The sequence below is a fragment of the Chiloscyllium plagiosum genome, unplaced genomic scaffold (assembly GCF_037043375.1).
Source record: "Chiloscyllium plagiosum isolate Xiang-an unplaced genomic scaffold, Cpla_swu_hap1 HiC_scaffold_31, whole genome shotgun sequence".
Taxonomy (NCBI): Eukaryota; Metazoa; Chordata; class Chondrichthyes; order Orectolobiformes; family Hemiscylliidae; genus Chiloscyllium; species Chiloscyllium plagiosum.
The window spans coordinates 24,608,935-24,636,607 of NW_028270169.1; the positions used below are offsets into that span (position 1 = coordinate 24,608,935).

At 42.4% G+C, this 27,673-nt stretch overlaps 1 protein-coding gene across 3 annotated transcripts in view; it reads left to right on the top strand.

Moving 5' to 3' along the window:
• Positions 1-27,673, top strand: part of sez6b (seizure related 6 homolog b) — a 973,463-nt gene that overhangs the window by 903,164 nt on the left and 42,626 nt on the right. For all 3 annotated transcript variants that reach the window (XM_043718461.2, XM_043718459.2, XM_043718460.2), the window contains exons 11-12: positions 12,336-12,530; positions 22,229-22,420. In XM_043718461.2, the coding sequence (XP_043574396.2) occupies positions 12,336-12,530; positions 22,229-22,420 (387 nt within the window). The remainder of the gene's footprint in view (positions 1-12,335; positions 12,531-22,228; positions 22,421-27,673) is intronic.

The window sequence follows — 27,673 nt, forward strand, 5'->3', positions numbered from 1 at the left end:
ACCATTTTTCTTCATGGGTCTCCTGAGCCCAGCTTCTCTTAGAACTGCAGAGAGCTTCATTGCATGTCTGTAACATCAGAGGGCAGTCAGGACAATGCACCATTTTACAGCAATATCTCCTGGTCTTGTTTTAGTGAAGGAGTAAGTGAATGAATGAGTGAATGGATGGGTGTGATAAAAGATTGGGTAAATTCGTGAGATGACAAGTGGGTAGAGTGGCAGGTAGGTGGAATAACAGATGGGAGATGTGGGTCAGAGGTTAGTTGGCTCAGGCCATTATGAGTAGCCAGTTCAGAGGCATTATCAGATATTGAGGTATAGCCAGGTCTGGTTGGAAGGAATGCTTGGTGGTGAAAGGCTGAGTGGTAAGGTTGGGTTGGGTGTAGTCAGGGGATCATGGTGTGGTGGGGGAATTATTGTTTTGGATTATTTTGGAATGTGTAGTTGTAGGGTCAGAGGGTAAGTGGGTGAGTGAGTGTGGTCATGGGATTTTTAGGGGAGGTGAGTGGGAGACATGGGGGGAGTTACAGGAGAGGTCAGCATGAGTGATTATAGACCGGTCTGTATTTATCCAGGACTAAAACTATGTTTTAATCTCTGTAACATTATCTGCGAATCTAACGAGGTGAGTACTAGAGAACAGTTCAACTTCAGCGTGGAGATGGAGACTTTGGCAGAGTCCTGGAAATTATGTTTATGTTTTTAACTAACTGAGTTTTTTTTTAATGAATAAAATTAATTCTATACTTTCTTACAGAAGGTCAGGCTGGCTTGTTTCTTCCCAGGTTTACATCTGTTCAAGTGCTGTTAAACTGAAAATACCACACCTTTTTAAAAATTCAAACTCCATTATACCCGTCCCAGGAGTGAGAAAAGAAATTTATTCGCCCCTCCAGACTTGGTCGGTACATTTTGTCATTTCCAATGTGTTGGTGTTGGCACCCATTCTGTCTGAATGCATTTCCAAGCACAATGAGGAGCAGCATACCCAGGAAATAGCCAGTCTCTCTCTCTCTCTGTCACAAAACTACAAAAATACACTGAGCTGACCTGACCTAATTATATGTATCACAACTTCTGGCCTTTTATAAGCACACATTTAAGATGTTTGGCAAAATAACCAAAGATTGCACAAAGGAAAGTTTCCTTACACAATAAATGATTTGGATTGGATATACTGTCTATGGTATGGCAGATATGGACGTTGCCTTCAGAAGGGGAAAGACTGTGTAAATGGACAATGCCACTGCTTAGTGAGGTATTGTTGTTCACGGGTGTGAGAGGTGAGAGAGTTACACCTAACAAATGGGCTGAATGCCCCCTTACTACTGTACTGTAACAATTCAGTGATTCTGAATGTGACAAAGATGATCGCATCTGTTGCATTGAAACTTGTTCCAAGCAGGAATCAAGAAACCAGACCTCAGCAATTTGTCATGTTACATTTTAAACTAGTTGCAAGACCTGAGTAAACACAATGACAGTCTCTAAGTTTCGTTGCTAACCTATGCACTTGGTGTTTTTTTAAATTGCCTAATCTCCATATGGGTCCAGAGTAGCACTGACAACTAATCTGCCTTCTTTTCATTGAAGCCAGGGATTCCCCTAGCAAAGAAATTTGCAGACTAATTATAGTTGTTGCTGTCTTTTCTCAGATCTTGCAATTATGTAAAATTTAAAGTTACAATGGCACCATGCCTCTGGTGCAACTGGGCAGATGGATCATGACAGGCATTTTTAAATTTTGATTTGTTTTGATTTATCCCTGGAGCATCAGAGGCTGAGGGGTGAACTTATAGAGGTTTATAAAATCGTGAGGGGTATGGATAGAGTAAATAGACAAGGTATTTTCCCTGGGATGGGGGTGTCCAAAACTGGAGTGCATAGGTTTAGGGTAAGAGGGGAAAGTTATAAAAGAGACCTAAGGGGCAACGTTTTCACGCAGAAGTTGGTACGTATATGGAATTAGCTGCCAGACGAAGTGGTGGAGGCTGGTACAATTACAACCAATAAGAGGCATCTGGATGGGTACCTGAACAGGAAGAGTTTAGAGGGATATGGGCCAATTGCTGGCAAATGGGACAAGATTAATTGAGGATGTCTGGTCGGCTTGGACAAATTGGACCGAAAAGTCTGTTTCCGTGCTGTACAGCTCTATGACTCCATTGTCTTATGTACCGAGATACAGTGAAAAGTATTATTTTGCATGCTAACCAGACATGCATACGATAGTGTAATAGACCAGAATTCAGAATACAGTATTACAACTACAGAGAAGGTGCAGAGAAAGGTCAAATCTAACATATGAGAAGTCTAATAATAAGTCTGATGATAACTGGTAAGAAACTGTTCTTAAATCTCTTGGTGCATGTTTTCAAACTTCTGCGTATCTTCATGATGGAAGAGGGTGGAAGAGAATATAACAGCGATGGAAGGGGCCTTTGACTAGATTGACTGCTTTCCCATGGCAGCGGGAAGCACAGACGGAGTCAATGAAAGGAAGGCTGGCCTTTGTGATGGACTGGGTCTGTGTTCATGACTCTAATTTCTTGCAATCTTGGGCAGAGCAGTTACCACACCAGGCTGTGTTGTATCTGGATAAGATGCTTTCTATGGTGCATGTATAAACATTGAGAAGAGTCTTGCCGAATATCCTTCGCCTTCTGAGGAAGGTGTTGGTATGCTTTCTTGACAGTAGTGTTGACGTGGATGGACCAGGATAGATTGTTGGTGATAATTACTCCTAGGAACTTGAAGATCTCGACAACCTCTGCCTCAGCACCATCGATACAGACAGGGCATTTTGCATTGGGAACATTTTTTCCAAACAGGGAATTGCATAACTACTTAAAGGAGATATAATTGCAGGTATATGAAGGAACAGAATGAGATAAAACAACCTGGGTTGTTCTTTAAAAGAGCTGATGGTCACTTGAGGTGCTGAATGGCCTCCTGTATTTACTGTTTCGCTGTTTGGAAGATATTGTACCTCTTCCCAATGTAAGTGGCAATTTCCATCTTCTAAAACACCGAAAGTTTTCATCTGATTCCTTTTTTATGTTGACCTGTATTTGGTCATGGTGTTTTATGTTGACTCCTAAGCAGTAGTCTAAGTTCTGGTGTCTCAGGCAGCTTTAATGAAGTGGAAGCTGTTTGTACACTGACGCCAGTAAAACGTTTGTACGTCCAGTTCATGAAGCACGCTTCTGGACGTAAAACGGCTAGATTCACTGGTGCTGACAGATAGGATATTCAGTTTATTTAAAAAAGGCCTTTATGACATTAATCTTGCCATAGATGGCTGGCCTACACAAGACCTTTTTTAGATGTTTAGTATTATTAATAAATTATTATTAGGGAATTATTATCAGGGTATTTGCCTGCTGAATGATATGTACACTTTGGGAACAGATGATGCAAACACCACATCTAAAACCTAGATTATAGATCATATTAGCATAGCAAACACGCCTTCATTTTTAAGGTTGCTGCTTTCATTATACGCTATTCATTCTGTTATGTTCAAAGGATGCACAAAATATACAGGTAGTCAGTGGGTTATGAACACCCGACTTAAAATGTCACATACCTCCAGCTTCTCATTTAAAAAAAATATTTTTAAAAATCCAAGTTACATGCAATGTTTCATCCTAACGAACCGGCGTACTAATTAGCCCGTATCTATTCCTACTTCCAGACAAATTCAATTTACGAACAGCGGAACAAACGGAACTTGTTCGTAATCTGGAGATTTCCTGTAGAAGGATTACGTATGCGCCAGACCTTGCAAATACGCTAGCACTTATAGTTACCCTGCATGTTTAACACTGTAACATTGTATCCTGCAGTCTGGTCAGTTACCCTGATGAGTTGAAACTTTATTGCTGGAACAGCACAGCAGGTCAGGCAGCATCCAGGGAACAGGAGATTCGACGTTTCGGGCACAGGCCCTTCTTTGATTCCTGAAGAAGGGCCTGTGCCCGAAACGTCGAATCTCCTGTTCCCTGGATGCTGCCTGACCTGCTGTGCTGTTCCAGCAATAAAGTTTCAACTTTGATCTCCAGCATCTGCAGACCTCACTTTCTCCTCAGTTACCCTGATGCACTTGGAAAGTACAATCTCCTTGTAAAGTATTTAAGACAACACTTTTCACTCTATCTCAGTATGCATGATAGTAGTAGATTAAATCAAATCAAATATTTTTGAAAAGCCCAATTACTCATTTCTTACATGCACACAGGTTCTGATTTCAATTATTTTACTTACTTTGCTGTTGTCTCTTTCATACCATTCAGTGGAAATCAGATTTATAATAAAAGCATCACTTGCATTCAGGAAATCCTGCAGGGGTTTCACAAAATGGTCTTTTGAGCTGCTGTTTTGGAGCACCTGGCTTCAGAGGTTCCCTGAAGAGGGCTCCATTAACTTACACAAATTAATATTTTAGTTCTCCTGGGCTTCAAGCCACGCCAGTGAACAACACAATGAGAAACATTGCTCACTGTGCAAAATAAAAGGGCAACAGTATTTTTTTTTTTACTTTACTGTCCTTTGTCAATTCTTCCGACATATAGTCTGCTAAAAGTAATTTGCCTGCAATAGTGAAATAATAGTCATCTACATACATTACTGAAGTATATGATCCAGAAAAAGTCAACCACATAAAGTGCACATTCATCTTTAGCTAATACTGTACCATTCATTCTGCTGGCCCTACATATCAATGGATTAATTATTGCCATGTTAATTGAGCCAGATTGAATTGTAACCATTAGAGCGCCTTAAACAGCTAATTGAGCATAATTAGTCTGCAAGTTAAAATATCTCACAGCTTGTACAACGTGCGCATAAATTGCACGATACATTTAGGAGCCAATTATACAGGAGAGGTACTTGAACAATAACAAATTGATGAGGTAGGAATTGCATCAAATATCACAGAACTGTCGCTTAAAATCTCTTCAGTGGTCAAGTCTGTTATCATGGTGTTAATACAGAAGGCTTATTGTGGTATAGGGAAAGTTAGGAACTGTGGTTTATGTAAAAGGAACGCATGGTTAACTGTGCAATGGGAATAGGAGCATATATAGATGCTAGATCTTTCGGTTAGTCATACCTCTGGTAAAAGGGAGGGTAGAACTCTGACCCACAGAAAAGAACGGCTCCAGATGTTGATGGGGCCATGTGCATATTTTTATTTGAATTCCCTGCCATCCATGTAGGACTCACATTACAAATAAAATAGTCACAACAAGCCTCAAGAAGTTGCTTCATCATCCTCATAATATAGAAGATTTATAATAGACATGAAACGTTAACTCTGTTTCTCTCTCCAGGGATGCTGCCAGACCAGCTGAGCTTCCCTAGCACTTTCTATTTGTATTCCTCGTCTGTGGGTCATGCGCCAAGTAGAAATTATTTTATACTTTATTTTTTGAAAAGGCATCTTAGTCTCATGACTGGCTGTGCAGGCTTTAAAACCTTTTTCCTTTTTAAATAGCCCTGCCATATCTACAGCCAGCAGAACCCCAGAAGATAGAGCATGTAATCTAGGCTGACAGTCCAGCACAGGAGCTAGTTTGTACTGCATTGTCATCTTCAGTTTAACAATTGAACCAAGGCTCATCTACTCACTTAGATGGAGGTAGAAAAGAAACCTTGGATTCTATTTTAAAGAAGAAAGTAGGAATCCTGGACAATGACCAAATTCTGCCTCAACTTTTCTCCACAATGAGCAAGTTCAGAGACATCTGATTCTGGCCTCTTTCAGAAGCAGACTGTGTCTGAAATCTGGGTCCTCCTTCATGGTGCTGCATCATCAGGGGAGGCCAAGCTACACTCACCTTTTATAGCACTAGAGGCATATCCTGGCTATTTATTCCCCTCACACATTGAAAGGTATTGGGATATTTAAACAATGTTTTAGTGTGTTACCAAATGAGGGTGGGAGGGCTAAGTGAGCATGGTGACAGTTGGGGTGGTGTGGCAAGGTGATAGGGCGGATAGTTGGGTTGGTGAGGATTTTCCAGGTTAGGGGCTTGTCAGGTCAGATTGGGGAGAGATCTGAGGGGAGACAAAGGGTTGGGAGGCTTGGACAGTCGTGTGGATTCAGATGGGAGCAGGGGTGTGAGGGGACCAGCAGGTCAGGGGAAGTTGGTGGGTCAGGGGAGTTGGATGGTGGGGATCCACTTAGTTTCAATGGGGAGGGTTTAAGGTCTTTGCAGGGGTGGGATGGGGGTGGGGGTCTAGGCCTAATCAGACCCGTGAAGGGTGGACATCAGTAGAATGGTTGTCAGATTAAATATTGATTTTAACATTTCCTGGATCACTGTGAAAATACATAAGAAGAAGTCTTCGAGGCATTTTACTCCAACTCAGAATTGGAGACATTTTGATAGTCCAAGGGAACAGGGCAGTTGCCGACCAGAAACTCAAACTTTTCGGGCAATTCCCTCAGAATCATGGCATGGGAATTCCACGTTGTCCAAATTTGTTTCACTGGTCATTTATCTGATTTCCAATTACTTGGAAACTTGAAGATCTGGGCCAATATTTATCCTTGAATTAACATAATTGAAACAGAGAATAGCATTTTGCTGTGCACAGATTGGCCACTACATTTCTGACATTACAACAGAGGTACTACCAAGTACTTAATTGATTGTAAAACATTTTCATAGTTCTTGAGTTGCAAAAGATGGCGTAAAAATCCAAGTTTTTATTAGAACATCAGTATTCCTACTGGTATCCAACGGAAATATTGGGACATGCATTGTGTGATGGATTCCCATCATTTACATTTGAATATCACACACACGCACCCATATAATATCCCTACTTCAGTTCTGGTGTGATGGGGATGAGCAAGGAACTACTAAAGAGTTTCTCAGTGCCCTTAGCTCCGATTAAATCAGAAGCAATGTAACTCAAACAAAATTTTCGCTTCTAGCACTAAGTGTTATGGCAGATCTGAAACCAAGGAGGGAATTCAGCGTGAGGGTACGACAGGTTTTCCAGAATGGTAATGTTCATTTCAGCTCGTTTCACATTCCAGGCGTGGGTAAAATCCCAGATTTTGTGAGCAGGAAGTTCCAAGGCAGGTTGAGATATTCCAGTTTCAAACATCAGATCACCATATTTAAAAGGCACCCAGACAGCACCTCACTCTCTGTAACCCAGGAGCATCTTTCAATCCCCATCCCCCTCACCCACTTTTGGAGAAGTCAATGACCAGGAAACAAATGTTGCCATGCTTTAGCAATCCCTGCAGCTTCTCTTAAAAGCCATCCATGGAAGAAGGGAAGATTTTTTTTTCCCCTATTGATGACTATAAGACACCATCCTGACTGACAACCTAGACAGTGATGGCTTCGGTGGGCAGCATCTGTGGGCCACTCAAAGGAATCTGGCTCCAGTGCCACAAGAGGATATTACGTGCTCCTTGGCTGGGTACCATTGTCTTCTCAATGCTTCATGCCCCTAGGTGTGTGAGGTAACTTGTCCAGTTACCATTGAAGAGCACCGCGACAGAGGTGCCAGGCATCTTCATCAGATGCCACATCTGCAATCAATGTCTGTTACATCATTGCAACTACCAACATAACACAACTGGCATCACAGTGGTTCTGCCAGCAACACAACAGAAGCAACAATATCTTGAGCAAGAGACCATACCTTGTATTGTGTGCTGTTGTGGGTCCCTTTATCTTAGAAAATATATACTTCCCACTGAGAGAGTTCAGCAAAATCACCAGGCTGATTCTGGGATGGCAGTTTCATCATATAAAGTGAGATTGGATAGGCTGGGCCTTTATTACAAGATGATTTGAGTTCAGAAGGAGGGAAAAACCTACTGCAGTTATAGAGGGCCTTGGTGAAACAACACAGGAGTGTTATAAGCAGTTTTGTCTCCCTATCTAAGAAAGGATCTACTTGCCATAGAGACAAGATTAGAGTAGTGCTGGAAAAACACGGCAGATCAGGCAGCATCCGAGGAGCAGGAAAATCGACGTTTCGGTCAAAGACCCTTCAGCAGGAATGGCATAGAGACAGTTCAGTGAAGGTTCATTTCGCTGATGGCAGGACTGTCATATGAGGAGAGGTTGGTCCAATTGGTTCGGTTCTGATGTAGAGTCACCGGACTTGAAACATTAACTCTGCTTTCTTTCCACAGTTGATGCCAGACCTGCTGAGTTTCTCCAGAAACTTCTGTTTTTGCTTCAGACCTCCAGCATCTGCAATTCTTTGCTTGATTTTGAACTTATACTCACCAGCGTTTAAAAGGACAAGAGGGCACCTACTTGAAACATCTAAAATGTTACCAGGACTAGACAGACTAGAAACAGGAGGGATGTTTCCCTGGTTGGGAGGTGTAGAACATATTCAGAGGGTGGTCTATCTGTGAGATTAACCACCGCAGAAGGCTGTAGAGGTTGAGTCACTGAATGTATTTACGATAGAATTTAACAGATTTTTAGATATTAAACCTATAAAGAAGAATAGGGTGAAAACAGAAATAAGGGAGTAAGATGGAGGATCAGCCATGATCGTATTGGATGGCAGAGCAAGTTGAAGGGCAATGGCCTACTCCTTTACCTGGTTTCTACGTTTCCATTTATTCATTGGTTTTTCAGAGAATGGGAGAGGATCTTATTAAAACATAAAATTCTGCCAGGGCTAGATAGACTGGATGTAGGGATAATATTCCACGAGGTGGAGGTTTGGAATAAGGGTTCACTGTCTCAGGATACAAGGTAGACCATTTGGGTCTCAAATAAGGAAAAATTTATTCACTCAAAGCTCAAGTGGTGACTCTGTGGAATTCTCTACCACATATGGGTGACACATTGGCTCACTGGTTAGCACAGCTGCCTCACAGCACCAAGGACCTGGGTTTGATTCCAGCCTCGGGTGCCTGTCTGTGTGGAGTTTGCACATTGTCCTCGTATCTGCGTGGGTTTCCTCCCCACGGTCCAAAGATGCAGATGGTAAATTGTTCAGGGATGTGCAGACTGAGTGGACTTGCCATGGTAAATGCAGGATTATAGGCTAGGAAGGGTTGGATCTGTGTGGGATGCTCTTCAGAGGGTCAGTGTCCATTCAATGGGCCAAATGGCCTGCTTCCATACTTTAGGGATTTTATAACATGGCTGTAGAGGTCAGGTCACAGAATATGTTTAAGAAAGAAATAGATTTCTAGACACTAAAGCCATCAAAGAGTTTTAGAGAATGAGAATGTAGCATTGAGATAGAGGATGAGCCATAATCATATTGAATGGCGGAGTGCATTTGATGGGCCAAATGACCTACTCCTTTTTCTATTTTTTATGTATCTATCTGTCAGGGGTCACAATTAAAATATACAAAGAGGTAAAAGACTTAGCAGTCCAGGTATCATTCAGTGTTTCTCATCCCAAGTGGGAGAACATACACAACTGGTAGGTTTTTTTTGGTCAAAGGCTAGATAAGGACAATGACACAAGCACAGAAGATAGCTTTTTGAGTTGAGCCCCCTGTTGATTTCAGTCCTACATGCCTGGCCCTGTCACATTTGCCCAGGTAAGCTGCATCCCTAACACTAACTGATTGCACAAAGTTAAAAATCACACAACACCAGGTTATCGTCCAACAGGTTTATTTGGAAGCACTAGCTTTCAGAGTGCTGCTCCTTCATCAGGTGGACAAAGAATCACCTAGATGCTGAAGGAGCTGAGTAAACAGAGAGTTACTTGTGTGAAACAGGTTAAGGTCAGAAACCTTGACCCACCTGAAACATTCTGAGAACTTAAATGCAACGGTTTAATCCATCATTGGAAAACAGACCTATTGCCTCCTGCCCAATTACAGTCCCCACTCACCTTTCTCAAAGCTTTGAGCAAGATGGAAAATTACACCCAAAGTATCTAGTTCCACGAAACGGAAACTGAACTACAGTGGCGAATTCAAAATAGTAACAATGGCCTGAGAGTTGTTTCAAAAAAACTAAATTAATATATTGGTAAATCTTCCATTAGGTGTAAGAAAATTGTGGCATTACCCATCAAAGTTAAAAATCACACAACACCAGGTTATAGTCCAACAGGTTTATCTAGAAGCACTAGGTTTTGGAGCGCTGCTCCTCTGGTTGCTGTGGAGCAGGATCACAAGACACAGAATTTATAGCAAAAGTTTACAGTCATGCAACTGAAATGATATATTGAACAAACCTAGATTGCTATTAAGTCTTTCATCTTTTAGAATGGGTTGCAGGTTTTGGTTCATTAATATGAAAATCAGAGAACTTATTTTTAGTCACATTCTAAAGATAACTTAAGGTTTTATAAAAGGAGCTCACATCTCAGCTCAGACAATGCGTTAAAGGTGTGAGGTTAGAGTCTGTCTGTATTCCAATCTTGAGTCAGACTGGTTCTGCTACCTGATGAAGGATCAGCGCTCCGAAAGCTAGTGCTTACAAATAAACCTGATGGACTATAACCTGGTGTTGTGTGAGTTTTAACTTTGTCCACCCCAGTCCAATACCGGCTCCTCCACTTCATCATTACCCATCAAGATTATGCATCAATATGACCCATCCATAGAAGCACAAATTTTCTGTTAATTAAATTAAAATTCCTCAAGATGTTATGGGTCTGTTGAGCACTTCAGGTAAGAGATTTCATTGAATCCATGGAAAAGCAAGAAGCATTAATTATTTTCCTCTCTCTTTACGTCTCTTGTCTGTTTTTTCATAGAATTTATAGACAGTTAATCAAAATCAAAAGAACAAATGTGACTCACTGAGTTAAGAACAAAGAAAGATGTTAGAATATATAAAAATCAAGTTGAGTTTGTTTCAAGAAATACCTTTCCTGTGATGTAGGTATACTCTCCCCAGTGTTTCATTTCTAGTTTGTGATTTCCTTACCTTAATTATCTGTGATAAATATGGCACACCGTGAAATTAACAAGGATTCTAGCACTCGCCGTTATTAATGTGCAAATCAAACAGGAGCTTCAAGTGAGTGCCAACGGATTGTTAAAAGCAAAAATCTGGACAGTGCTGTCTGAAAAGTCCTCCATGTGCTGCACAAAACTGACAACTCACCATCACGCTCCCCATTCAAAATTCTTAAACCTCGCAAAGTTCATATATAATATACACACAGACTAAACACTCTACAGATATTTGGTGTTTGAATCTTCAGACTGGAATGTACAATCTTCTTAATAGCTTTAGAAATCTCATTTGCAGCCAAAGCCCCTCTCTGATGCTGAAAATTAACTATTGCAAATGTGAAATAAAAATCAAAAGAACTGCAGATGCTGGAAATCAGAAACAAGAACAGAAATTGCTTCCTGGGGAAGTCTCTGTGTGATTGCTGGAAATGGCTTAGCAGATCTAGAAGCATCCATGGCGAGAAATCAGAGTTAATGTTGTGGGTTCAGTGACCCTTTCTAAACTCTGAAGGTCACTGAACTCAAAATGTTAATTCTGATTTCTCACCACAGATACTGCCAGACCTGCTGAGCCTTTCCAACAGTTTTCATTACAAATTTGAGGTCTTCTGCATTCAAATTTTAATGATTGTTGGAAATCTTGTTAAAACTGTAAATTATACCTTTACTTTATTTCCTTTCCTCATCTCTCTCTCTTCGAATTCAATCATTCTGTCTTCTCTTAGTTTTCTGTACCTGATTTAGTGTTCAATAGGCAATAGTTGGATGCAGTTCGGGGGTAATATAATAGTTTGATGGGAGGGTGGAGTGGATAGGTGGGAAGGACGGTGGACGGGTAGGACAGTTCAAGAGAGTGGTGCCAAGTTGGAAGGTTGGATCTGAGATGAGGTGGGGGGAGGGGAGAGTTGGAAACCAGTGAAGTCGACGTTGATGCCGCGTGGTTGAAGGGTCCCAAGGTGGAAGGTGAGGCATTATTCCTTCAGTTGGTGGGTGGCTTTGATTTGGCGGTGGAGGAGGCCCAAGATTTGCATATCCTTGGGGGAGTAGGCAGAGGAGTTGAAATGGTTGGCCATAGGGCAGTGGGGTTGTTTAGTGTGTGAGTCCTAGAGATGTTCCCTCAAATGTTCTGTGAGTTGGCATCCTGTCTCCCTGATGTAGAAGAGACCACATCGAGATCAACGGACACAGTGGATAAGGTAGGTGTATGCGCAGGAAAATCTCTGCCGGATGTGAAAAGATCCACTGGAGCCTTGGATGGAGGTGAGGGGAGAGGTGTGGGAGCAGGACACAGTTAGATAAACATTTAATCTGACATCATTTTGGACTCTATTAATCTTGAAACTCCCTCTGGGTTAGTAGATTAACATTTCCTCAGTAACCACAGTGATTTTCTTCTACAGAGGTTTTGAGAAACGATACTTGCCCGGAAGTGCCAGAAATTCCGAATGGTTGGAAGACAACTTCCCACCCTGAACTAGTCCACGGAACTGTGGTGACGTACCAGTGCTATCCAGGATTTGAGCTGATTGGGACAGATATCCTCATGTGTCAGTGGGATTTGTCATGGAGTGGAGATCCCCCAATGTGTGAGAAGAGTGAGTTATTTATTGAACTTCTTCCTTAATGTTCTACAATAACACAGTAACTTACCTGGTACAATAGGTAGACAGGAAAATGCCAGTAGTGCTCCAGGATGACTCATTCCTTCTCAGCTGTGAATTGCAGAGCTGAAAATATGTTTAAAAGAATTCCATATTTATCTTTTCGCCACAGGAAAGTGAATGATTTGTAAATGCCATGGTACTTTTCTGGCTGCTTTATTTTCAGCAGTTACCTCCTGATTCGAGAAAGACTTGATCTTTAAGTGAAATCCCACCTGGAATGCAATCACATCCATTCAACACTTTGGTTCATTTTAGTTTAGGTTAGAAAGACAACTGAGACAGAGACCTCAGCTGGAGACAGAGTGAATCTGCCAGAGTTGTACAAGGCACCAGTCAGACTCAAACATAAATCCAGATTGGCACAAACTAATGGTTATAGCAATCCCCTGTGGCGATTATTTATAAAATAATAACTAAGGATAAAATAACTTGAAACATACGATAAATCATAAAGGAATGATTCAGTTTGTGAAACATGCATAAATGTTCTTTGCTGGTTCGGTTATTTTTAAGACAGTCATATTTATAGTATAGGCTAGATTTTATTGACGGACAGATCACAACCACCCCCCCCCCCCCCCCCCCCCCCCCGCCCAATCCTAAACTAAATAGTCTGTTAACACTTTGTCAATGGTGGGGTGGGGTGTCTGGATTAATCCAGAGTCAGACCTCGCTCCCTCAAGGGCAAGGAGGCCCATTCTGTCGTTCTAGATGCAGCAGAAGGCATAGAGGTTACTGCAGTGAGTACGACCAGTGCCCATGAAGACATGAGGGTGTCTTTGGGACCTCAGACCAGGGATATTAGGCTCGAATAGCTGGGAGACACCAGTGAAATAGGGGAAGGGGCATGGGGAATCAGGTTAGAGAGACCAGGGTCAGAAGAGGAAAAGGGGAGGTTTACCACCTTGGGGTTGGGATTGAGCAACACCACCACCCACTGCCAATCGGCACAACCTGCAAAGCAGGCACCTTCCTACTTGACTATCAAAGCTGTATCATTCCAAGAAACACATCAACGGTCATTCTGTGTGCACAACGTCTTCACTTGTCCTGCGATGTCATTCTGCTGTTTTACAATCAGGCCAGCTTCCACATGCAGCTTCTTTGTCAATAGCCAAAAGTCGATGACATCTTTAATCACCAACCACAGTTATTTATATGGAAAGCGTCTAAGCTCTCGTTGCTAAATCTTGACTGAAAACTATCATTATTGCAAAAGGAATTTTTAATGTCGGATGAACTGCAGCACCATCTATACTCAACATGATGCAGTGCAAGAGTCAATTGTGTGAACTGGAAATGAGAGTTGTAATGATAGCTATTAAAGCTGGTCACCAGGATGCAATGACTGAATCATTTGTATAAACACACAGATTTATGACATTGTCAACAGCACTTTTTGTCTCACACAAAGAATTAGCGATACATTTGAAGATGACATTATGTGCCACTTACTGCATATATTAAACTTAAAAAAAAATGAACGTGTTCAAAGATGATGCAGAGAAAAGCACCTTTGCTTTCCTCAGAAGTGACAGCTGATTAACTGGGAATAAATTAGACTAAGTACATTAACAAAAACTGGATGAGTGCAGCCCCATGGTCTACTGCTCAGATCCCACGGTCACTGAAGTGCTGTTAGATTAGATTAGATTACTTACAGAGTGGAAACAGGCCCTTCGGCCCAACAAGTCCACACCGACCCGCCGAAGCGCAACCCACCCATACCCCTACATCTACCCCTTACCTAACACTATGGGCAATTTAGCATGGCCAATTCACCTGGCCTGCACATCTTTGGACTGTGGGAGGAAAGCGGAGCACCCGGAGGAAACCCACGCAGACACGGGGAGAACATGCAAACTCCACACAGTCAGTCGCCTGAGGCGGGAATTGAACCCGGGTCTCTGGCGCTGTGAGGCAGCAGTGCTAACCACTGTGCCACCGTGCCGCCCGTAACTGAGTGACCTTTGTACTACTTTGACTGTCTCTGTTAGAGCAGGAATCGATGTGATGTAACTCAGGAATGCAATGGAGCCCACAGCATAGAATTCCCGACACCATCTTATCCCAGGAAGTAAAGTAGCCTCAGCAATTCATTCCTCCTTCCTCACAGTCACTTCAAGTGAAGTAGGTTTGGGGAGAGATGACTTGGTCATTGTTTCCAGTAGAATGTGGACTACCCAAATTGCAATGAAACTGTCTGTCCTTTGCTCATCAGGAATCGTGTTGTAAGATACCTAACCTCCTAAAAGAACACTGTATGACAAATGAGAGGCTGGCTTCTTGGAGACTAGGCTGTCCCCTGCATGCTTGGCTGATGACAACTCTGAGCAGGTGTTATGGACTAGGCCAGACCACTCAAAACATTCTTAAGTAGGCAGCCCAGACTATAACTTTGCAATTTGTTTCACTAAATGCACGGTGAAAATTACGCAGAGTAAGTTAGCAAGGTTGACTACCTGGTTAAAAACAGACAAAAAATTATTCACAAAATTACACCATGAAACACAAAAAACAGATTAAAGAACCCCTACAGAACTCAGTCTATCCAAGCTAGACTTAATTATGCTGTTCCAAATACAAACAACAGTCCCAATAAGCAAACCCGCTTAGAAACCAGTATAAATGAATAGAACAGATGCTTATAGGTTGAAGTTAGACAGGCAGAGAGAGAGAGAGCGCATTTGTTTCCACATAGCTCACTGTTGAATTCACAAGTAGTTCTGGACTGGACTGAACTGAACTGCTCAGCTAGAGAGCTGACCACTCCCCTTTCATTGTACAGGTCACTTCTAAAACATGACTGCTTTGGCCTGAAGTCTCATCTGTTTACATATAAACAAAAAGGCCTCTCAATACGCTTTAATCCCTGTACCAAACCAGACTAATTGGCACCGAGAATGGTTTATTACCCATCTGAAAAAAAAATAAGGACATAGTATCCTTGAGAAAAGGAACAGCTTTTAGAGAAAAGAACCCAGCTTTGTGACAGAGACTAGGCTTGATACCACCTTGCTCTGCAATCAATTCCAGGCCCCAACCAAGAGCTCTCATCAAGCAGATCATTGAAGTCGTTGAACACTGGTTCTGCTGCCTGGACAGATCTAATTGCATAGCACAGGGAAGCTCACATAACATGCATCCCACATAATGGTGGCTTACTGTTTTCTGTCCAATTTTGGTTCCACATGAGGACACACAAGTAGGACTTTGAGGGTGAAGCAGGAAGATTATAACATCTTTCGGCAGGCAGAACACTTGAGTAGCACGCAGAAATTCAGCTCAATAACCCCAGCTCTCCATATTTAACAATCAGGTCAAACATCTTCCCCAGTCCTTTCACACAACAAATTGCATCCAGCCAAAGACTGTTATTATTTGTGCAAACTAATGTTGCAGGGTCACCAGTTACTTTTACAGTGTTCCATACACAAAGCTTTCAAGGAGGTTTTGTAATTGGAATGACTGATCATTACTACTGTTAATTATTACCTTGATAATAGCCACAAGTGGCTATCTAATGTGGTCATGAGCAAGTCTAGTGCTTTCACAAGGTTTGCTTCAAGTGGTTGCAGCGTGGGAGGTGCAAGGTAACTGCACTTAGTAACCTCTGGGCCTTTAGCACTGAGAGGTCCCACTCCAGGTTCAGTAGTTATTGGAGCGCTTCATGTTTCTGGCACCAGTGTAAAGCAGTGCTTTAAGGAAAAAGGGAAATAGAGGCTGCAGCCATAATCTTATCAAATGCAGATTATGCTCAGTGAATTGGATAGCCCACTCATCCCTCCCACTCCAAGTTCCTCTCCAGCTTTGAGGAGATAGCCTGGCACTAGGAAAGCAGACATAGACAATATTTGGGCTTCACACTCATTGCTGTGGAGAACATTGTCTGTGTCCCCTACCACAGCCATGTTCCTATTGCTGTGGAGAACATTATCTGTGCCCCCTACCACAGCCATGTTCCTATTGCTGTGGGGAACATTATCTGTGCCCCCTACCACAGCCATGTTCCTATTGCTGTGGAGAACATTATCTGTGCCCCCTACCACAGCCATGTTCCTATTGCTGTGGGGAACATTATCTGTGCCCCCTACCACAGCCATGTTCCTATTGCTGTGGGGAACATTATCTGTGCCCCCTACCACAGCCATGTTCCTATTGCTGTGGGGAACATTATCTGTGCCCCCTACCACAGCCATGTTCCTATTGCTGTGGGGAACATTATCTGTGCCCCCTACCACAGCCATGTTCCTATTGCTGAGGGGAACATTATCTGTGCCCCCTACCACAGCCATGTTCCTATTGCTGTGGGGAACATTATCTGTGCCCCCTACCACAGCCATGTTCCTATTGCTGAGGGGAACATTATCTGTGCCCCCTACCACAGCTATGTTCCTATTGCTGTGGGGAACATTATCTGTGCCCCCTACCACAGCCATGTTCCTATTGCTGAGGGGAACATTATCTGTGCCCCCTACCACAGCCATGTTCCTATTGCTGTGGGGAACATTATCTGTGCCCCCTACCACAGCCATGTTCCTATTGCTGTGGGGAACATTATCTGTGCCCCCTACCACAGTTATGTTCCTATTGCTGAGGGGAACATTATCTGTGCCCCCTACCACAGCTATGTTCCTATTGCTGTGGGGAACATTATCTGTGCCCCCTACCACAGCCATGTTCCTATTGCTGTGGGGAACATTATCTGTGCCCCCTACCACAGCCATGTTCCTATTGCTGTGGGGAACATTACCTGTGCCCCCTACCACAGCCATGTTCCTATTGCTGAGGGGAACATTATCTGTGCCCCCTACCACAGCTATGTTCCTATTGCTGAGGGGAACATTATCTGTGCCCCCTACCACAGCTATGTTCCTATTGCTGTGGGGAACATTATCTGTGCCCCATGCCACAGCTATGCTCCTATTGCTGTGGGGAACATTATCTGTGCCCCCCTACCACAGCTATGTGCCTATTTCTTCCTCACACTTGGATAACTTCCTGGACCACAGTGCCATTGTCTGTTTGCCCAGTCCTCCCCCTAGTGTCCATTCTTACCCACACAGTTTGCAAGAACCCAGTAATTGTTGGACAGTTGTAGGGTCCAGGCTGCATGAAGGCAGCCAGCTGGCCCCTCACACTTGCGTCACTTGCAGTCACTCCCTACTATCCCTACTCATGACCTAAATCTGCGGGGTGAGACTGCCTCCTGGAACAAATTAGACAAGCAGGAGGCTGGAAGAACACAGCAAACCAAGGAAGTTACACCTGCAACGTCGACTTCTCTATCTCCTGATGCTGACTGGCTTGCTGTGTTCTTCCGGCTTCCTGCTTGTCTACCTTGGATTCCAGTATCTGCAGTTTTCTTGTCTCCTGCAACAAATTATCCAGGTAACTTTCTGCTTCCTTGATGTAATCTCTATTTTCCTGTCCATTCCCTGCCCTTTGACTCATCAATCAAATATATCTCTACATCTGCTTTAAAAATATCCAATGACACACCTCCATCAGTCCCTAAGGAAGGGGGTTCCACAGATCAATGACCCTCTAAGTGAAAGAAATATGACCCTCATCTCTCTCTTAAATGGGAGACTGCTGCATCCCTCCAGTTCTCAACTTCCCAAAATGATGAAACTTCTTCCAGCATCTATCCTATCAAGACCAGTCAGGATCTTATATGTTTCAATAAGATCATCTTTTAATCATGAACCTAAATTGTGGTGGATACAGGCCTGATCTGTCTAACCTTTCCTCATAAGACCTCCCCTTCATCTCAGGAATAAGCTGTATCATTCTACCTACCTCTATCCACGCTCCCCTACACAACAGGCAACACCAAGTCCCAAAGTGTGTGACACACCTAGAAAAAGAGGATCAAGGATAAGCATGTAGTGACAAGGTAGAAGCTTCTGGACCATAGACTCCCATTGTAAGCATGAATAAAGGATAATAAGGCAAGACCCTAAACATTCTGCACTGTGTGGTCTACGGCTTCACCATCTGTGTTTATGAGACTGGCAGCTCCAACTGAGTGATGATCAGTTGTAGTTGTCACTGTCTCTTTACTAGAGCAGATTTTAGGGACTGAATGACAGAGTCTCTTCTGCTTTGTTTGTATCACTGCCACAGATTAACATCAGAATCTTGCCACCATATTTTATGTGGCTCACAGAAGGTTAGATATTGGCTAGTGCTTTGTAGATAACTCTACAGCCTCCATTGAAATAGTACGATTGGATCTTTTACATTCACCTCAAAAGGGTGGGCTTTGGATTTAACCTCTCATTGAAAAGGCAGCAGCTCTGACAGTGGATTGCTCCCTCACTATTGCACGAGACCGTCTTGGTTTTCGTGTATTGAGTCCACGCCAACCCTCTGAAGAGCATCCCATCCAGACCCACATCACTGTCCCTGTAACCCTGCATTTCCCATGGCTGACCCACCTAAACTGCAGGCTATGGGGCAATTTCAGCATGGCCTATCCACCTAACCTGCACATCTTTGGACTGTGGGAGGAAACTGGAACACCAGGTGGAAACCCATGCAGAATGTGCAAACTCTGCATGGACCATCACCCAAAGGTGGTTTCGAACCCAGGTCCCTGGTGCTGTGAGGCAGCACTGCTATCTACTGAGCCACCATGCCACCCCTTAGGGACTGTGGAACTATCACACACTATAGAGTGAATATAGTGAACTCCATCAGCACCAGCCAAAAAGCATCAGTTAGTTCAGCTGCCTGACTCAGTGCCTCATTGAAGTTTGGGTTCTTAAAACTGAATCCCTTTCATTTTTTTTCTTATGTCTCATGTAGAAGAGCAAACAATAAAATCATCACTAAGTGATTTATATCTAAAGAATTTTTATTCACACTCCATTTAACACACGGAAGGTAAAATGTCAAATTCTTCAGCTTATCACTGAATTCTGTGTGTCATGGTCAATTTGGCAAAATTACATTTAACAGTTTGAGTAAAAGAATATTGTGAAGTTAGCGCCACCTGCTGGAGTTTAATATCATTACACCCAGAATTAATACTGTCCCTGAGGTCTGACAGGCTTAACCTGACTGTCTCATCTACTTCTGTTGGCACATCACAATTCTCCTTCTTCTCCAAGACTTAAAACTGTTCTTCATTCAAGCCCATGATGGGGCCTCGGTCTGATGTAATGCTGCTCCAAATTTCAGGGCACTTTGTGTGGTCACCATTGACTGACCCAACTGAGTTATTGTGGGATGCCCATGAGTGAGAAGACAGGCAAGTGGGTCTTTAAATTAGGGTACCATACCATCAGCAGTGTGCTCATCAAATACCACACAAGTAACCACCACTCACAAAGCCATTGGTGCCTTTAAAGGTGAATTCTCTTAAAGGCAGATGTATCTACAACAAGTGTTGTAGATACTCAATAATCCAATTTTCTTCCAAATAGTTACACATTATAATTGGCCGTAATTAAATACGGCACACTGTTTGTAATTTGGGTACACTTATTTTAAGAACACCCATCTGACTAGACATACTCTATGTGAGTACGTCACAGATTAAAAACGAGTTACTGCATCTAACACTACAAATCCAATCAAAATCAACATTTTAATAAAAATTTCCAACGGACTTCAGGCCAATTCACTTCCAGCAATCTGCTCTGAAAACTCTTCTCATATTTCCACAGCTGTGACAAATTCCACTACTACAGCAATAACAATCACAATTTGAAAACAGTCAAGAGCAATGAAAATACAACAACCCACAACATAGTTTTTTTTAAAAAAGCTAATTCGCTTTATCTTCCAACGATAATGAATCCACTAAAAAAAACAGGATCCAGACCAGATCATCATCTTTGCCATTACCTAGTCATTCCTTCAGAGAGCCGCAGTCCATCCATGTCCATCTTGTTGAAATTTGACCAATAGTTTTTGAGATTTATTGTTTACAGGCAAACAGACTAACACAGGGCTAAAACATTCCCTTCTCGTGCCTTCAGTGGGGGAGATGATTGTCTTCTAAGATGCACATTAATGCGGGGAAATTGCCCATATTCACAGACCTCTGCTGAGCCCTGCCTGCACAGTATACAAACAGATTGCAGGTAAAATTTATTTCTGACAAAAGCAATTTTGACAGTATATATAGTAGATGATGTTCGTTCTGTCACTCAAATTTCCCAAAATGATTAAGAATATCCCACACTTGTTTCCTCTAGCCTTTCCCTTCAGTGGAATAAAACTGAGACAGTACTGTGGAAAAATACCTCACTGCACCGTAGCTATTATTTTTTGCTTTTTAGATTTAGGAAGATATGGAGATACGTAAAACCTACAGAATTTTAAAAGATAGTTGAACAAACTAGCAATATAATTTTATGATTTGGAGATGCCGGTGTTGGACTGGGGTGTACAAAGTTAAAAATCACACAACACCAGGTTATAGTCCAACAGGCTTTATTGGAAGCACACTAGCTTTCGGAGCACCGCCTGATGAAGGAGCGGCGCTCTGAAAGCTAGTGTGCTTCCAGTTAAACCAGTTGGACTATAACCTGGTGTTGTGTGATTTTTAACTTAATAAAATTTTAATTCACTTTTAAGGAAAAACACATCACCAATATATTTTTTATTTAAACTTTAAAGCAATTTCTTTAATATTAAATGCAACTTTTTTACCATATTTGAGTTGTTAGAGATGATGATTTGTTGTTCTCTCAGACAAATTTCTCCCTCCTCATCCTCACCCCACAATGAGTATTGACTTATCATGGAATATAGCTCTGTGGATGAAAGTGCCCCTGCTCAGTGAGTTTTCAAGAATTATTTAATAAATGGAGCTTTTATCCAAACTAGCTTCAAGTTGACTAGAAGCTAGTTTCAAGCTGACTTCCAACTGAAGCCATTAATTAATGACCAGAAAATGAGCCTTTGTCAGTTTTTGCTTAGCTAACTCAGCTTTCACTGAGACCAAATATAGAATTCCTCACCCTGTCTTGGCTGTTGCAGGGTAACTCATAATCAAGGAAGGGGCTTTTCCTGGTCAAGTTAGTTTGATAATTCTTCTATGAAGTGTCCTACTGTGTTAAAATGCTGTGGAAACGCAAGTTATTGTTTTTATTACACAACTCCGCCATTGGAAAATGTCTACATTTTGAGAATTGAGAGCAGCAGCAATAGAGGACACAGTAGTGAGCAGCAGGGTTTGGTCAGGGAACTTAACACTGGGGGGAGCACGCAGGCTCAGTGGTTAGCACTGCTGCCTCACAGCACCAGGGACCCGGGTTTGATTCCTGCCTGGGGTGACTATCTGTGTGGAATTTGCATATTCTCCCTGTGTCTGCATGGGTTTCCTCCGGGTGCTCCGGTTTCCTCCCACAATCCAAAGATGTGCAGGTTAGGTGAACTGGCCATGCTAAATTTCCCATAGTATTAGGTGCATTAGTCAGAGGTAAGTATAGGGTAGGGGAATGTGTCTGGATGGATTACTCTTCGGAAGGTCGGTGTGGACTTATTGGGCCAAAAGGCCTGCCTCCATACTGTAGGGACTCTAATCTCTAATCTAAAAATCCAGTTGATGGCAATACAGCACAGTTCAATTCAGATCATCTTAATTTTATTTTTCTGTTTTCTCAACCCAGTCATATTCTGCACCGATCCCGGTAACGTCGATCACAGCCGCAGGATTATCACTGATCCCAAGTTTTCAATTGGCTCCACAGTGCAGTACATTTGTAACAAAGGCTACGCTCTGGCCGGGAGCAATATACTGACTTGTTACAACAGGCAGTCTGGGAATCCTAAGTGGAGTGACAGGGTTCCTAAGTGTATCCGTGAGTACAGAACCTTTGCTAGTTATCTTTGGTGTTCTAAACGTCATATTAGATTTGTTGTGCATGTAAACCTTTCACCTGGGAAGCTTCTCTCTTTGTGTTGGCTTGTGCAGAATAGAAATGAGCTATTCCCATCTATCTTGCACCATATCCTTCGGCATCAACTCTCACCCTTTCAGTCAATAAATTGGCTCACGTTGCAAATTCACTTCAGAAGAGGTAATAATTGAGGGGAGGAAAGGTTCCACGAGAGAAGTATTTATTTATTCGGCATTTCCAAAGTAACGTAAACCTTTATTTCTGCCATTATTCTAGGAAATCTGTACCCTCACAAAAGCTTTTAACTCATTTCTGAAGGGCAGTGCCCAAAATTGGACACACAACTCCACCCAAGACAGAGTTAGTGTTAGGTATAGGTTTAGTATCTGCTTTTTGTTATACCTTGTCCCTCTATTTGTAAAGCTGGAGATCAGAGCTAATGATGAAGAAGGGCTCATGCCCGAAACATCGATTCTCCTGCTCCTTGGATGCTGCCTGACCTGCTGCGCTTTTCCAGCAACACATTTTCAGCTCTGATCTCCAGCATCTGCAGTCCTCACTTTCTCCCTCTATTTGTAAAGCCTAGGATCTCATTTGCTTCATTAATTGCTCTGTTAACCTGTTCGGACACCTTTGCATCTCCCTCTACTTGCACCACCTTTACGTTTTTTTATTCATTCATGTGGGCATCATTGTCTAGGCCAGCATTGATTGCCCGGAGGGCAGTTAAGAGTCAACCACATTGCTGTGGGAGTCGCGTTTAGTCCAGAGCAGGTAAGGACAGCGGTTTCCTTCCCTCAATGGCAGTAGCGAACCAGGTGAGTTTTTCCTACAATTGACAATGAATTCATGGTCATCAGTTGACTCTTAATTTCATATTCCACCATCTGCCATGGCAGGATTTGAACCCGGATCCTCAGAACGTTACGTGGGTCTGTGGATTAACAGTCCAGTGATAATGCCATGAGGCCATCACCTCGTGATGACGTTGAGGACGTTTCTGTCTCTGTTCATTCTCTCTTTCAAAATCACCATCGACTTTTCAGTTTTGAACTTGATCTGCCATGTGTCCACTCATTGCACCAGGCCGTTACTGATATTTCATCATCACCGGAATAAGTTACTGTCAGAAGAGGTTGTGAGTGAATATAGTGCATGGGAAGGGAGGAAAGAGCGAAAGAAGTCTGTTACTCGATGGAAGGCAGGAACCTTGAGTTTTAACCAGTGGCTTTTGTATTTAAACATTAGATGTCACCTTTGCCTCCTTGTTGCTAGAACTAGGGGGCATAGCCTCAAAATAAGGGGGAGCAGATTCAGGACTGAGTTGAGAAGGAACTTCTTCACCCAAAGGTTTGTGAATCTGTGGAATTCCCTGCCCAGTCAAGCAGTTGAGGCTTCCTCATTGAATGTTTTTAAAGCAAAGATACATATATTTTTGAACAGTAAAGGAATTGAGGGTTATAGGAGCGGGCGGGTAAGTGGACCTGAGTCGATGAAAAGATCAGCCATGAACTCGATGGGCCAAATGGCCTATTCCTGTTCCTATTTCTTATGTCCTTATGTTATCACTTTCATCTCTTAAGTCAGAAGGGGATTAATTCATGGGTCAAATCAGAAACTGGAAAACATAATCTAAACTACCAGTTTAATGCAACGCTAAGGAGGAGCAGCACTGAGAGAGAAAGAAAAATGAATACCTCTGAACTGGCAACTGAATTGTAACAGCTTGCTAATACAGTAAAAAGAGTCAGTTTATCCCTCTCATGAGGGAGAAAGGTCCGGTCATTTTATTAATTGATTGTCATTTATAATCAGCTTCACGTCTGATATGATAATGAAGGGAAAATTGAAATATTACTTGAGGTTAAGGTTATTTTGCAACATGCTGAGGGAAATGATGAAGTGGCAAGCTTTTCTTAAATTTTGTGCTATTTGAGGCTCATGAATTCAGATGTCACCTGCTCACATAACTGCCACTTCCTACAGGGAGTGCATAAATCGAAAAGATCAACCTTGCATTTAAATTATTGTTATTTCTTCAGATGTTATGCTCAGTGATGCCAATGAAGTACCTAGAAAATATCTTATCACAAGATGCGTAGAAATCGTTAAGATTAATCATTCAGAAATTACAGCAAGAGTAGCAATAGCCAAAGAATGCATTCTCTAAAAATAGAGAATTGCTCAGTTTAGGAATGAAGTTTAAAAAAGGATTATCAAGACTGATATTCAGAGTGTCTCATTGCGTGGGGCTAAAAAGTGGATTTTGAGAATGCAGCAGAAGGCATCAATTATCACAACACTAGCCAAAGTCACCACAGTTGTGTGTATCGAAAGAATTATTCCATGGTAGTCCTGCAGGAATCACCCCTGCTCTGTGTATAAAATATACAGTTTAGTTAACAGTCCTGGTTACCAAGACTTGCTCCATTCTCATCTCTAAGCACACTTAACAACATTCCCAAGACCAGAAAGTTATGAAGTGCGGGACTCAAAAAGAATGAGGTGGCTCAGTTTGGAAGAATGCAAGATCAATGAAGATGTTGTCAGGACATTGGAAGACATTAATGCAGTTCAACAAGAGAAAGCATCAGGGTTGGACTTGCAATGTTCTAAGTCACGAGAACTTGCTGAAGGAGACCACTGAAGAAAGACTAGAGAGATGTTGACTGAGAGTGCAACAGAATGATAGGAGTCAACAACTGGAAATTGAAATCGCAAGGTTCTCATGAGGAAAGTAAAAAAATGCAAGGTGTGGAGAAATGAATAATTAATTTTTCTTTGCAGATCACTCCTGAGTACCATTGCTTTGTCTGACAAACCTGCCTCAAGAAATGAAAGATTTTGATCACACGTTTAAAGTAGGATGGTAGATACGACATCTTAGTAATCTTAGGACCATTCTGAGTGTTAGACTTGTGTTCTGTCTGTGATCATGCAGGGATGAAATTGAGACTGAATTTAAAACCCAAATCAGTTCAGAATTGTGGCTCTGGCCTCCATTATTAGGAAGTGCTTCGAGAGGTTAGTCATGGTTCACATCAACTCCATTTGACCAAATTGCCTTGATCCTTTGCATTTCGTCTACCAGCACAACAAGCCCACAGCTGACACCATTTCCCAGGCCCCACACTCATCCCTGGAACATCTGGATAACAAGGATATCTACATCAGGCTCCTATTGATGACTACTGTTCCACCTTCAACACCATAATTCCAAACCAACTCATCTCTAAACTCTGAGACCGAGGTCTCGGCTTCCCCCTCTGTAACTGGATCCTCAGTTTCCTGACTCAGACTACAAGCAGTAAGGATAGGCAACAACACCTCCTCCACCATAATCCTCAACACAGGTACCCTGTAAGGCTGCATACTCAGCCTCCTACTGTACTCCTCATACTCTCACGACTGTATGGCCAATTCCATCCCAGCTCCATTTTCAAGTTTGTTAACAATGCCACCATTGTAGATCAGATCTCGAACAACGACAAGATGGAATACAGGAAAGAGATTGAGTGCTTAGCGGCATAATTAAAAACAACAGTCTCTGCATCAATGTTAGCAAAGTAAATGAACTAGTCATTGACTTCAGAAAGATGAGTGGAGGGCACACCCCTGTTTGCAAAATCATAGAATCCCTGCAGTGTGGAAACAGGCCCTTTGGTCCAACAAATTCACACCGACCTCCGAAGAGTAACTCACCCAGACCCATTCCCTAAATCTATTACATTTACCCCTAACCTACGCATCCATGAATACTATGGGCAATTTTAGCATGGCCAATTCATCTAACCTGCACATCTTTTGGATTGTGGGAGGAAACCAGAGGACCCTAAGGGAACCCACACAGACACTGGGTGAATGTGCAAACTCCACACAGTCACCCGAAACTGGAATCGAACCCGGGTCTCTGGCACTGTGAGGCAGCAGTGCTAACCACTGAGCCACCATCCCACATTAATGGTGCTGAGGTGGAGATGGTTGAACATGTCAAGTCCCTGGGTGCGATGATCACCAACCATCTGTCCTGGTCCACCCACATCAACGAGAGTGTCAAGAAAGCACAACAACATCTCTACTTCCTCAGGAGAATAAGGAAATTCAGCATGTCTATGAGGACTCTTACCAATTTTTATAGATGCACCATAGAAAGCATCCTATCTGGATGTATCACAGTGTGGCATGGCAACTGCTGCTCCCAAGACTGCAAGAAACTACAGAGACTTATGAACACAGCCCAGCCCATCAGACAAACCAGCCTCCCACCCATTGGCTCCATCTGTACTTCCCGCTGCCTTGAGAAAACAATGCCAGTTATACTCTCTTTCACCTTGCCAGGCCAGTTATTCTCTCTTTCACCAGAAGATATAAAATTTGAAAATATGTAAAAATAGATTCAAGAATGGCTTCTTCCCCAGTTATCAGACTTTTGAACATACATCTCAAATGTTAATTCAGATCTCTCTGTCTCTGTCTCTCTCTGTCTCTCTCTCTCTCTCTTTATCTCTGTGCACCTTTTCTGCAGTTGTAACATTGTATTCTTCACTCTGTTCTGCTACCCAGATTCACTTTCTACAATCTGCCTCTATATCATGCAAAACAATACTTTTCACTGTGTCACAGTACATGACAACAATAAATTAATCAATTATTCAATGAGTAAAAATCACATGATTTGAGGGGAGGGTTTATTATTCAGGCAAGATAACTATAATGTGCTGCAGATTAAAGCAAACAATGTAGGTTCAGTCCCCGTACTGGTTGTGGTAGTTTGTGGAGACCCTGCCTCCTCACCATATCCCATGCTTGTGGAATGGTTTCCTTCAAGTTAGACATAACCAATTTTCTCTCTCTAATAGAGACAGATGCCTTTATGGATTATGGCTCCACACTGTATCATATTATTCATTTAAGCTAACTCTGACCAATGCTTTTGATGTGCCATAGAAAGCATCCTATCTGGATGCATCACAGCCTGGCATGGAAACTGCTCTGCTCAAGGTCGCAGGAATGTGCAGAGAGTTGTGAACATAGCCCAGTCCATCACACAAACCAGCCTTCCTTCCATTGACTCGGTCTGCACTTCCCACTGCCACGGGAAAGCAACCGATATAATCAAAGACCCCTTCCACCCATGTTATACTCTCTTCCACCCTCTTCCATTAGGCAAAAGATACAAAAGTTTGAAAACATGCACCAACAGATTCAAGAACA